At 41.5% G+C, this 14434-nt stretch overlaps 1 protein-coding gene across 1 annotated transcript; it reads right to left on the bottom strand.

Moving 5' to 3' along the window:
* Positions 1-2276: 2276 nt before the first annotated feature.
* zbtb1 (zinc finger and BTB domain containing 1) lies at positions 2277-12618 on the bottom strand. The gene is made up of 2 exons (XM_067573236.1): positions 12499-12618; positions 2277-9454 (listed from the first exon to the last, which is right to left on the bottom strand). The coding sequence occupies exon 2, from the start codon at positions 9448-9450 to the stop codon at positions 7384-7386; it is 2067 nt and encodes a 688-aa protein (XP_067429337.1). The 5' UTR covers positions 9451-9454; positions 12499-12618; the 3' UTR covers positions 2277-7383.
* Positions 12619-14434: the final 1816 nt, after the last annotated feature.

Below are 14434 nucleotides of genomic sequence, written 5' to 3' on the forward strand. Positions count from 1 at the left end.
AAAGAGGGACTTTGGCACTAAAAAGACTGTAACGTTGAAAGATATCTACTTGATTTGACTCATTTGGACGCTGAAGCTTCATATTAGCTTCAGACTGTGGATTTTGTCCCCCATCACTTCCATTGTAAGGTCATTATGAAGGGATCTTCTAATGGTCAGTATGAACAGGAGGAATGATTACAGCAAGAAACACAGCTTTCATGTTCATTTGATGACTGACTGTTGGTTTAAGACTCACTTGACAAACTGTGAACTCGTCCTCTAGAAAATGTAACAAAGTGTGAAAAGCGAGCTGGTATTTTAATTCTCATGATGTTTCATTTTATGTTTTTAACCTAAACCAGCTTTTTTCACAGAAAACATTTTGACAAATCACAGACTGAGAAGCTCAGGTGTCAGAATGACGTCCTGGTGAAGCAGCTGCTGGTTCTCGTTCTGTGTTCCTGACGGTTAAATGAACCACAGGTGGAGCTGATCTGACAGTTGGCTTGTCAGATTGGTGAAGTTACACAAAACTTTTAACAGCTTTTTAAGGCCAGTTAGTAACGTTTTGACAATATAAGTTATATTTACATGTTTAATTCAACAGTTTCACATACACAAGAAAAATAACCTTAATTTTGGTTTTGTGTTTGTAAATTAAAAGTGTCAAAAACATTTAAAAAAAAATAACTTTAACATTAAAACAGATTCAGTTTTAGTTGTTGTCTGTTAGTCTCACAGACCTGTCAATCAATGTGAGTGACAGCAGCAACGTCCAATCAAGTGATTCCAATGTTAGAGGTGGGCGGGGCCTAATTTTGGTTCACCTTTGCATCACAGGTTGAGCCGCAGTGTTGAACATCATCAAACACACCAGTTGAAGTGTTACAGCTCCGTCATGTGGACAAACAGTGAACTGCAGGATGAACACTGGAACATATTCCAGTTTATACACATTTACTTAAGTAAAAGTAATAACGCAGTATAAATATACGTATTGAGTAAAAGTCCTGCATTAAAAATCTTACTTAAGTACAAAAGTCTATGTTGCAAAATGTACTCATTAACAAATTGGTCCCATTTAGAGTGTTATATTGATCATATATATAACTGCATGTTGTATAAACTGTTTGATATCTAGTATCTGTGAAATAAATCCATCAGACTGGAAGTATAAAGTAGCATCAAATGGAAATAATCAAGTTAAATACAAGTAACTTCAAAACTTTACTTTATAGTGATCTTGGAATGATAATTCACTTTAATACTGATAATTAGTTACCTTAATAACTTCATATAACAGACCTTCTTTAATAGCAGCTTTCAAATAAGCAGTTATAAATATTAGTTCTTCATCATATGATACAGCCAATCACAGGCGAGATCACAGCGACAGCCTGCTGGTATATAGTTAATGTAATCAATTGATAAATATTATGGATTAGCACTGTAGTTGTACTTGAATAACTGATTAGTTAGTAAACTGATGAATTACTGGATTCTCACTGATCAGTGAAGGAAGTTCATAGTTTAAAAGTTGAAGTAAACATGATGCAGAGCGACAAATTATCATTATTGATGTTTTCATATGTAAGCAGCACTTCATCATATCTAGCATCATACTGTAGTAGCTGATCAAAGCTGTTTTTTTATTTTAAATCTTGATCTTCAAACTCACCAAAAAGTACAATATCAAAATACTCAAGTAAAGTACAAATACCACGATACTGTATCCGAGTACTTTACTAAATGTAGCTCTAAATATATTTTACTTTTTCTATTCTGAGAAAATGAAACAGGAGCTTCTGATTCTCTGTTGGTTGAAGATTTGTGAGTTTAATTTGTCGTTTCTGGTGACATTTCAGACACTTTTATTTACCCATTAACTATATTTGACTCAGTTTGTTGCATTAAATATACAAATATTAAATGAAAGTTTAAAATCTTGTTCTTATCGCTCCAGATTAACAGTTCAAACTGCAAATACATTTAATTGAAATCTGTACCGAATTATATTTTTTGCCAAAACAAGCTGCTGATAACTAATTCATCACTTCATGTTTTCATTTCAGTCTCTATGAGATTTCAGAGTCCGAAAAGGTGATTTAAAATTTGTGCACGATTTTAATAAAATATAAAAGGACTTCAGGAGCTCCACAAATTTCCAAAAACCTGCCATGCAGGAAGGAAAAACACTGTGTAGGATATAAACTATTGGCTTTTAGAGCATTGTAAGACACACACACACAACAAAAAGGTAATAACTGGCAAAAAAAGACATTTCTTCACAAACAGAAATTCACTTGGTTTATTAAGAGCTTAAGGCTTGTGTTTATTTCAACAGATCAGGGCATCAACTTTCAAAACTCCACAAACATCAGCGAGAAAAGCTTCAGAGCAACAAAACCACCTGAACACATGAAGAAGAAGAAGAGGAAGAAGAAGAAGATGTTGCTTCAGAACAAACGTCTGAAGCCAAAACTAACTCACCAACAGCTGAACACAAGGAAACAAACAGCTGGATGCATCTGTAAGACGGGCTGACATCATTTAAAGTGACAAAAAACATTCTGACATTTACATCGACCAGCTGCACGAGATCCGAAACCCGACAGTGTTTCCACCATCGTTTGCAGTCTGGGTCTTAGTGCCAAACATGTTTTAGCAATGCAGCAAAAACACAAAAGAACCGACGTGTGAAACTCATCTGGATGTCCAGCAGAAGCAGCGACACGGGTCAAACACGGACCTGAAGAAACCATCCAGTTCTGAACTCACTTGGGCTGCTTTTTTTTTACTGGTTCCAGTCAGCACTGAACTGGATGAGTGGATTCTTGCCTGGTCTGGGCCAGACTGATCCACTTTAAGTTGGTATTAAACCTGTCTTGGTGTAAACTAATTTCAGTCAGTTATGAACTAGTTGGGTTGGTTCAGAACTGTACAGACTGGTTCTGAACTCATATGGTTTGTTTCTGAACTGTTTCTAGTCAGTATTGAACTGGATGAGTGGGTTAAAAACTAGTTTGAACTGGGTTTGGTACAGTAGAAACCCGTTTGTGGTGGGCAGTACACTGATTTCAGTCATTTACTGAACCGGTTTTGGTTGGTTCTGAACTGATTCTAGTTTTTCATGTGACGTCTAATCTGCATCAAAGTATTCTGGGTTGTATTAAACTGGTTTAAACCATTAACTGTGTATAACTACGGATGTCATAACAGCCCCTCAAAGAGAAACCAGAAACATCTGGATCGCCGCCTGCTGCAGTACAGGTCATAAGTCCCGCCCCCTCCATGTTAGCAGATTGGACATGAACCAAACTAAAAAAAATCAAACAACAGGTCAAATAAATTTTGCACAAAGATGGTTTCTGTCATTTTAGGTCGTTCTTATCACTCTGATGTTTGTGCAAGTGCTCATTTTTCTAATAAGTTTGTTTTTAATTAGTTGTTTCACGATATAAAAAAGGGGGTGTGACATCATGATTGACAGCTGTGACAGCCACTCTAAAACCTCCGTCAGGCGGTGGGACGGCTGAGGGGGCGTGTCCCGTGGACCGTCATTCACTATTGCATAGCGGCAGGAAGTGGAGACGTGTGGTCCATATTCATATACAGTCTGTGGTTGAAACCAGTCTGACCTGGTCGGGTCGGGTCAGAGCCGTGTCGTTTTAGTACTGGTTCTAGTCAGTACTGAACAGGGCTTCTAAACTGGTTAGGGCAGGACAGAAGTAGTTTTGGATGGTATTAAACTGGTTTGGGTGGGTAATAAACTAATTTCAGTCAGTACTGAACTGGTTGAGATCCAAAGCTTTCAACTGGTTGATTGCAGTTATCGCTGGTCTGGTTTGGCAGGTTCTGAATTTGTTTTAGTTGGTTCTGAGTTGACCTCTGTCAGTATGGAAGCAGTCTGGGTTTTATTAAACCTGCAGTGTGGAACTTTCACATATAAACGAATGCCCGTTAAATTCAAGCCAAATGAGTTCAAACGATGCTGATTAAGCCGATCACCACCAGATAAATCTCTCTGTATTTCACAGTATGGCTGTTTGGCCGTTAATCGTGCGGCTCTTCTAGACTTACCAAATGTTATTGGACCGAATGGATCAAATTCTGATCAGTTTATGGGGGTTGTGTGACACTCAAAACAATGTATCCACCGTTTTACAGCCGCAACAGCAGGTTACAGCCAGTGTGTACTAGCCACTGGGCATACTGGGACAAATCCTGGTAGGTCGGTGGACCATCAAACCGTCTCTGTGTTTACCGGCCCTCTCTGTGCCCGTTATTCAGGGTGCCCATGAGAGCTGCTGCACGCCTTTGCTCTCACTGCCAGGATGGGGAGACAAAAGTCCCACAATCCAGTTTTAAACTGATTTAGTTTGATTTTGAACTGGATGAAGTTTGTCCCAGGTTCTGTTAAACATGCATCAAACCCACATGTAAGTTTACAGTAAACAAGAAGTTGACTTTTGGAGGTCAGAGACGCATTCTGCCTCATGAATAAAGTCAGTTTGTCTCCACATTAATTAAAATAAACTTTGAGTGTGAATCCAAACATAAAGAAACATCATTAAAAACTGATTGTCTGAACAATCCTGGACGAAAGCAAGCGAGGCAACATTTACGGTCACATGAAGTGACGTCTTGTCTCCTTTGAGGCGTTTTTACGAGTCTGTAATTATAAAAACTTCAACTGAAATTCAACCGTCTGACTGGTGAAGTTGATCCTGAACTGGTTATTCCTGAATTTGGGCCAGTTAAGGTTGTTCTGATGTGACTGGAGTTGGATCTGAACTAGTTTCTAGTGATTTCAAACTAGTTTGGGTTTGTTGAGAGTTTCAGCTGGTTCAGAACTGGATTGCATTTGTCTTCTAACTAGTTTATGTTCACTCTGAAGTGTTTTTTCTGACCTGATAACAGTTTCAAGTGGATCAGTAACGTTTGAGTTCTAAATTTGTTTGGGTTGGCTGGGAACTAAGGCTGATCTGATCTGGTTGAAAGTAGTTTGGGTTGAATGTGAAGTGCTTTGAGTTGGGTCCGAACTGATTTTAAGACAGTTTACATTGGTTCTGAAATATCTGGGTTTGTTTGAAACTGGTTTAGACTGGCTGCAGACTGGTAAAGTTGGTTCCAAAATTTAGGGTGGGTCTGGAATTGAGTCAGGTCTTGTTTGCATCCATTTGGAACTGGTTTCGGCAGTATCTGAACTGGTTTTTAGATGAGTCTGAACTGGTTTAGTTTGGTTCAGAACTTTTTTTCTGCTGGTTGAGTTTGCAGTGGTCAACTAGTAAAGGGTCACTCGGTTTTGTCCAGAACTAGAAGTTAACTTTGTAACCAGTTTGTTAGTTATTCTGAACTGGTTAGGTTGGTTCTGAATGGGTAAGTGTTGCTTTGGAACTGGTTCTGAGGACACTGTAGTTGGGTTTGTTGTGATTTTTGCTGGTTTCAAACTGGTCTAGACTGGATCGGAAAATGTTTGCGGTTGTTCTAAACTTCACGATAGTTGGGGTCGGTTCGGAACTGGTTCAGGCTGATTCTAAAATGGTTTGAGTTGTAACAGGTTTGGGACGTTTTTTTTTTTAATGGTTTGGTTGGTTAGAAACTGGTTTGGGTCAGTTGTGAACATGTGGTGTGGTTTTATATTAAGTTACAGCCTTAATGACAGGAGCTCAACTACACTGAAAACATCTTTATATGACTCATAAGGCATTAGAGGAAGTCAAAGTCTAACAGAAAATTAAAAACAGCACAGTCCAGTTCAGCACGATGGTGCAGAGCTGGTTCCAACGGACGGACCGTTTCTAGTGTTTTGTTGCAGGATTTTCTTATAATCTGTGGAACACAGTTCATTAATTGTCTGTCCATTCCCCATTATGCATCACTGTGAAGAGGACGGGAAGGAAAAGACTGAGACGCACCACTGTTACAGTAAAGGCACCAATCACAGAGCATTTTGGACAGCGAGTGTCGTGTCATCATGACACGGTGAATGTAAAGCCGCACAATAACTGAAGAAGGGAAGAAGAGTATGAATCAGTGTGCTATCAAACTTGTAAAACAAAAGAATCAGAAAACAGGACTCAGTCTTACTCCACCAACTGTGCTCACTAACTACAACATTAAAAACATGTTTCGTCTTCAGAGACTTTAGTATTCTGAGAAATAAGTTGACATCAAAGCTAGAAAACGTCGACCCAAAGCTTGAGGCACCGCAGCCCTCTGAAACGCTGACAGACACTTCGACAGGCAGTTCACTCCAAAAAAAAAACACAAAAAAACAAAACTGAACTGGGCGTCTTCTCACAGATAAAACTGTTGCGTTGTTTGGAGCAAATAGAAGCACCGCTGTTGATTTTAACCTCATTTTCAACCACCTCCATTCACCACTCCAGTTACAGTATAGTGTGGACGTCTTTAAATGATCTGGAGTCACAGCGAGAGTTTGGTTGTTTTCCTGCAGCGTCGTTTCCAACAGCACTCTGATGACACGCCACTGTCGCTTTCTTTTGGAGTTCTCTGCCGGTCTCACCGTGCGTTCACACTGCGAGCAACACAATCGCAAACCAGCCACGTAGAGGGGCATGCTGGGAATTTTCTCGACAGGCCGGTTGACCTGAGGGCTGCAGGCAAGTCGAGAAAAACACCAGAAAAAACATTAAGGTCCAGTGCTGTTTCATCTGATCATAAGTCAGGTTTTCTCCACCTGCCAAGTTGACTTTGGTACATTCTAGCGCTGAAACGATTTATCAATTAACAGATTATGTAACAGAATATTTATTATTAACAATTCGGAAACTGGTTCTGGATCTGCTCGTTGTCTTGTTTCATCTCAGAGTAAATTTGATTTCTTTTGATTTTTGGATAGTTAGGCAACAATTTAAAGAATCACTTCAGACTCTGGAAAATAAAGATAACTGTTAATGTTTGATGTCCCAAATAACATGAAATGTAAATATCATGTTTATAAAATCCCAGTTCCTTTATAAATATTCAAAGTACTAATCTTCATCTTAGTTAGCTATTTAGCTGGTTAGCTGTGACGGGCGGCTACTACACTTGATTGTTTCATGAACTGAAGTTGATTCCAGCTTTTATCTGACGACCGACAGGAAGGAAACGTCTCATCAAATCCTGATTGAAAGCCGTGAAACGTGATGCATGTTTTGAGCTGTGTTAACTCAATGTCATCAGAGGACCCACCCACGATGAGTCATAACAGAGTAACCAATCATCAGCCCCGCTGCTCGCAGTGTGAACGCCTGTTTAGGTTATGCATAAACTTTAAAAGTGCAGTTCAAAAAGTTGTCTTTTTGGTGTTCAAGTGCATACATTTGTTCTCACATTTATGGCTTTTTTTTAGTAACAAACTAGTATAAATGCAGAGGACGGTTTGGATCGTTCCTATAGTCTCTTGGTGTGCTTGGAGTTATAGTGGCTCCTCATGTCTTTGCGGAGGCGGAACTTCTCTCCACAGACGCCGCAGATGTACAGGTGGACGTCCATGTGTTTCTCCAGCTGTTCTCCCCCAGGGAAGATCTGGAAGCACACCTGGCAGATGGTTTCCCCGGCCGACAGGTGGGAGATCATGTGTCGGACGTGGTCGTGTTTGAGGAAGGTTCCCTGGTCGCAGACTGGGCATACGTACCGCGCCATGCCTTTGTGCATGTCAGTGTGCAGCCGCAGCTGGCGCTCCCGCAGGAACTGCTTCCCGCAGGTCTGGCAGGTGAACTGCTTCTCCTTGGTATGGACGGTGTAGTGCTCCCGCAGGTGGCAGCGCTGGTAGAAGCCTTTGCCGCAGATGCTGCAGAAGTGCTTGCGGCGGTGATCCGGTTCGCTGCCTTCCTCCAGCAGCACGGGGCGAAACAGCTCCGGGTCATGACAGGCCAAAGCGTGCTCCAACGCCAGGCTCTCGTTCTGGAACAGCAGACCGCAGTGAGGGCAGGCCAGGTCGGCCGCCTCCAGCAGGCCCTCCTCCATCCCCTGTGGCTCCTCCAGCAGCGACACCTCGTCCTCCCCGTGGGAGTCTGACTCGCCGCCGTGGGATTCGCCGCAGCGCTCCGCGTGCTCCTGAAGCTGCCGACCTTTGATCAGCACTTGGCCGCACCTCCCACAGGCACAAATGTGGCCCATGTGATTGGACAGGTAGTGAGCAGACTTGTCCTCCTCCGTTAACAAAGCACCACACAGTTCACAGGGGGAACAGTCGGTGTCTGGCTTCTCGTCTTTGACCTTCCGGAGCTTTGCTGGGATTCCTGAATCATCGCTGCTGGACATGTGACCCTCGAAAGGCTCACTGTTGTTCTCTAAACCTGAGACGCCAGGCTCTGGCTCGCGGTCCGATCCCGTCTTCTCCCTCAGCAAGTCTTTTCGTGTGGCGTCACTGAATCGTGTGCTACAGTCTCTGCTGGCGTGCTCGCCGACTCGGACCACCTCTATCTCAGGGAACACACTTTCTTCTGGTTCTGTTTTGATGGAGATGCTTCTGGTGGACCCGGGCCCGCCATCTGTTCCTGCTGCCGATGACCTCATGGTGGGGTCAGAGTCCGCCTTGGCTTCGGGCCAGTCCTCCTCGCCTTTACAGATGACCCTGTGTTCCTCTGTGCTCTCAGAGGCGGAGCTCTCGGCCTTACTGGAGTCGTTGTCGCCTTCGATGTTACTTCTCTGCGGGTGATAGGCCTTCCGGTTGGTGCAGGTCAGGATGTGTTCAATCAAAAGCTTCTCACAACTGAAGACGAAGCCGCAGTCGTCGCAGGTGTAGGTGCGGCCGAATCGAGGACGGTCTTTAAGAGTCGAACTCCTCCCGCCGGATCTCTTTCTCAAGTCACACGGCTGGTCGACTACTCCGTCCACGACTGGCGGCGCCACAATCAGAGGGGTGTTCACCACCACCTCCTCCGCCGCCACCACTGGCCTGCTGGTGGTCGCAGGAACAGCTGGACGTCCGGCGGTGCTGCTGACAGTTTTTGGTAAACGCTCCGCTTCCGGTGCAGCAGGCCTCTGCTGCTCATACATGCGCACTCCAAACATCATTTTCCCGCCGGCGGGACCAGTGGAGGAGCTGGATGAGGAGGACGAGGAGGCCGAAGAGGACGGCGTAAGATTGGAGCTCCTGATGTCCCTGAGATCCTCCAGTGAGTCGGGGATGTAGTACATCTGCAGGTACGCCATAGAGGCCTTAAGCTCATCGAACTCGTAGCTCCCAACGACGATGCGTCCGAGGTACATGAGCTGCAGGATGAGGTCGAAGCACTCGGCGCTGATCTGCATGTTGCTGAGGTCCAGCCGCCCCGCCCCCTGCTGGTCGCGGATAAACATCATCCTGAAGTAGGAGCTGCAGGCCGCGAGGACGGCCTTGTGCGCCCTGAAGTAGATGTCACCGATGGCGATCAGGCAGTCGCACAGGAATCCCCACTCCCGCTGGTTGTTGAGCTGCTGGAGGACATGATCGCTGTGGCTCAGCCTCGCCATCGCCCTGCAGACAACAGAGGAGGACATGAAGAGAGAAATGAAACATCTGCATTCTTTCTGCTGTGAGGTTTCTCTGTGGTCGACTTTTATTGCGTTGCAGTGTATTTCATAACGTTTGGCTGGTTGTGCTCAGTGACAACAGCTCTCAGTCCTGCTATGACTCAGGATCAGGCCTGAATAATTAAGAGATCTGACTTCAGTCATTTAGACGCCGCTTCATCAAACTTTATTAATCAGAGTTCATTCAGAAGACATTTACTCTCTGAAGAACATCCAGAGTTACTTCTGTTTTTACTGAAGAGTTCCACAGGAAGCATCTATGACGAGGTGGCCTGAAGCTCTGGAGGCTGGAGGTGAAACAACAGGCGACCAGCCAGGTGTTATTTCACTGATTTGAAGGAGCAGAAGAAGAGAGGAGGAAGAAAAAACTAGACTACAGGGGATTAAAAAAAGGCTGCTGGTGTCTAATCTGAGCACAGCTGCAACAATTTATCTATCGCTGGAAAATTATTCTTTGTTTTTATTTAACCAAAAATGCCAAACATTCACTGCTTCCAGCTTCTCCAGAGTGAGGATGTGCTGTTTTTCTGGCAAATATGATGGTAAACTGAGTGACTGCTGTTTGAATTAAATACACCAATTGAATCCTTTGGCTGTCGGGTGGACATTTAATAAAGATTCATTCTGCAGAGTACGTTTCAGGGATCTCAGAGATAACAGTGTTGTGATTAAAGTACATTCACATATACATAATATCCACATAATAACCGCTTTATTGCTGTGTAATATTCGGTGTGAAGCGTGTAGGATCGATACAAGCTGCTGAGTAAACCTGAAATATACCGAGCACATGAAAACTAAGAATGTACATTCTGCTCTTCTACTCTGTGTTTTCTTATTGGACACTATATTCATATATATATAGATATTAGGCACTGGCCACATATTTAACACATATTTGCAGCCTCTTCACCACTGAGTGATTTAATACTGTATGTCGGGAAGTTACTGTTGCACCTGGATTGTTATTTCAAAATTCATAAATACTGTTTTCTGATCATAGTGAACAATAATACGCACTTACACTCGTTTCATGCTTGTTTTGTGTAGATTTCTGGTTATTGTGTTGCTGTGATTTATGTTTATAATGTGTCGGTACGTCATCCCACAGCTTACAGGCTTTTTCATTCATATCTGTGTGTGACTGTGATCCTCGTAAACAAGAACACGACAAACGTCTGACTGTTAACTGAACGTTCATCTGTCACAGCGATGATGTCACAGCGATGATGTCACAGCGATGACGTCACAGCGATGACGACCTACAGGCCTCACAGGAAACATGATTTGAATTTTGAGTTAAAAGCTCAAAGTTGATAAATATTTTAGCCAGATGAGGACTTCTTTCTCATTTGTCAGTGCAGCTGTTGGCTTCCTGATGCTTGTCGCTGATCGACATGAATCCTTTTGAGTCATTTTTTAAAGAAAAACTGTGACATATTTCTCTGATTCCAGCTGCTTAAATGTGAATATTTTCTGGTTTCTTTTATCCTCTTTGACAGTAAACTGAATATTTTTAGGTTGTGGACAAAACAAGATCTTTTCAGTTGCATCTTGAGCTTTGGGAAACACTGATTTTCTGACATTTTAAAAGGACCAAACAACTGATCGATTAATTGAGAAAGCGGCAGCTTCCTGGACAGGAAACAGAGTCACAACTTGGGGAAACAGGTTACAAATCTTCTTCATGGTGCAGTAGAACAAACATTCTTTCATCCAGATGTTCATAGAAGTCTTTGAGGATTAATTATATTTTAGAGATGTTTCCTCTGTGTCTGAATATATTCTCAGACATGAGAAGAACACACTGAGACCACAGGAACCAGTCAACTGTCCCAGATTTTACGGTTCAGTTTTTGTAAAACTTTCCCTTTAACATATATGTTTGTTTTACTGCACCAGCTCTGATGAAACATGTACAGCTGACATTATTATTCCCAGATGTCAAACTGCAGAGGTGGAAAGTAACTAAGTACAACTAGCTAACTGTATATAAAGTAGTGTAAACTAGCTCCACCTCCAGCAGCTACAACAGTAACATGCTGCTCTAACACTGATGCTTCACTATTAATAATCTAATGATGTCATATATAATAATATATCAGTCAGAGGGACCAAACCACTACTTTTACTGCAATACTTTAACTACATCAAGCTCATAATACTTATGTACTTTTACTGCAATACTTTAACTACATCAAGCTCATAATACTTATGTACTTTTACTGCAATACTTTAACTACATCAAGCCCATAATACTTATGTACTTTTACTGCAATACTTTAACTACATCAAGCTCATAATACTGTAATACTGTAGGAGGGTTTTACATGCAGGACTTTTACTTGTAATGGAGTATTATTACACTGTTGTGTTGGTACTTTTACTGCAGTAATGTATCTGAGGTGTTTTAGGTGGAACCCCTCCCTCCCCGCAACCCCCCCGCAGGCCCGCCGCGGACATTCCCGCATTCAGCGGCTGTCAGTCCCGCAGAGAGCCGACAGAGAGCAGGGAGAGGCCGGACGAGCTAAAATGGAGATTACAGCTAATAAGCTAACTGCTGCTAGCATCAAACCAACCGGACGTCACCGCGTTTATCCCTCCAAACTAAATACTGTGACGCCTGAGTGGAGATGAAACAGGCCAGCAGGAGGCCTCTGTGATTGATTCAGCAACACACAGCAGAGTAAACATTAGTTTGTTTTCATTTACACGAATAATAAGATGTTTACTTTAAGGTGAAACTCGTTAGAAACCGTTGTTTTTGTTAACACGTCACGTTTATCTTGAAAACCCTGGCCGGAAGCGTACGTTCTACGTGCTGTAAGTTTGACGGCCGTACAGCCATATCTGTCCCGCAAACAGCCCGCCGCCCCCGCACTGCCACCCGCATTCAGTTCGCACGGAGCGCAGCAGGCCGCGGGGGATTTTTTCTGACTCTTCCCGGGCAGAAGGCCCGGAGCGCCGAGCACACACCCGCCGACTCACCGTGAGAGTGGCCCGCGGAGGAGCTGCTGCTGGCGGCGGAGAGCGCGGAGGGTCCGGCGGGCAGAGGAGACGCAGGAGAAGCCTCTTCTTCTTCTTCTTCTTCTTCTTCTGCTGCTGCTGCTGCTTCTTCTTCTACTGCTGCTGCTGCAGGACGAAACAACTTCCGCAGAAACTGCCGCTCCGTCACAGCGGAAATAACGACAACACAAAATAAAAGTCTTCCGGTGAAATGGTGGCCTTCGGAATAAAGTTCATCTCTTCATTCTGCTGGTTTAAATGTTTTGAAGTCTGAAAGAAAGAAAGTTTGTTTTCTCGCTAATTAAAACCATAATTACTTCACTTAAAAACACAACATGTCTTATTATTTTTAAAGCGTTTATTTCCAAATAAGATTTGGTACTTTGAACACGGCCATTTATTAATGTATTATATGATCATAATAACAACATACTTATATAGACTAATGAATTCATAAGACAAATAACTGCTGAAACATGAATATGTACAAAAACAATAAGACCAATTAACGTATATACATTTTTATTCATTCATGTAGGTTGCTGGTGTATTATTGGCTCCATGTTTCAGGTGCCTTCACAAAATAAATAAATAAATAAATAAAGCTTAAGACCCAAATTTAATCTTGTTCCTCAGAGTTTCGTGTTTTAAGTTAAGTTTTTGCTAAATTAAAGGTTGTTTTTTGCAGCTAATACATTTGCTTTTCCTGTGATTTGTTTCAGTGCTGCAGTTCAACAGATAATAAATAAATATTTCTGTTCATTTTTTTTTTTACACTTGGAGAGACTGTGGTTCATAATCAGCTCTCACAGTGTTTTCTCTTCACTTTGTATAATGATTTTCTGTGACTGGTGTCTTCTTGCAGCAGGAAACACTTCAGAGGTTGAACAAGATAAGTAAGTTTGAAATCATGTTTTCCCTCTGGAAGAACAATACTGCATGTTTTTATTAATTATATTTTATTGTAATTGGGAGGTGATGGGATTACAATTATTAAATGTTATGTATATACACTTAAATACAATGTAATAACTATAATAATATCAACAATAAACATTGTAGATGCACACATTACAATTTAAAAAATGAATTCCTTTGAAAATAAAACACTACGTATTACATTTATTTAATTTAATTTTTATTTTATTTGATAGGGACGATGCAATTTAACATAGTTCCAGTACAGAGCATGAAACTGATGTGCTGCACAGAAAGTTTAAAGCTGTTGCTAATTTTTCAACTCTTGTCCCCAGTTGGGCTTTACATATACGGTGTGTTTAAATAATAATTGTTTAAACTAGCGGCGACATTAAAGTTGTAAGTTAAAAATCCTTATATATGATATATATGATATGTTTTGTATATATAATAAATATAAACATAGCTGTAAAAAATATTTAAATTTCATATTTGACAATCTCAAATATACTATTTTGAAAATCTGAACAGGAAGTGTCACGTATTATTTCTGTTTACTTGACGGGCTGAGTCCACTCACAGAGGAGCAACCAGATAGGAGGTCTCACTCTGAGCTGATTTTCAGGAACCACAAATGTTTTCAGGTCAAAGACGCAGGATAGCTCACTCTGTTTCATTTTCATGAAACATTTTCACAGAAACAGAAAAAACAAATACTGAAAAAACTACAAAAAGGAAAATCATTGTTCTGATATTAATGTATGATCTTATATATATATATATATATATATAAACGAAAAATTCAATTTAGAAACTCGAAACGATGTTGAGAATGTTTGACTGAAATTAGTATTTAATATAAAACACAAAGATCTTCTAAATTAAAAACATGTAGAACTATTAATGCATTTAAAAATTAAAATGAACCAATGACATTTTTTTCTGGCATTTAAAGACAAATTAAAAGCTGTAAAATCTCACAATAATAATCTACATAAAC

Source organism: Thunnus thynnus, chromosome 18 (assembly GCF_963924715.1).
Source record: "Thunnus thynnus chromosome 18, fThuThy2.1, whole genome shotgun sequence".
NCBI lineage: Eukaryota > Metazoa > Chordata > Actinopteri > Scombriformes > Scombridae > Thunnus > Thunnus thynnus.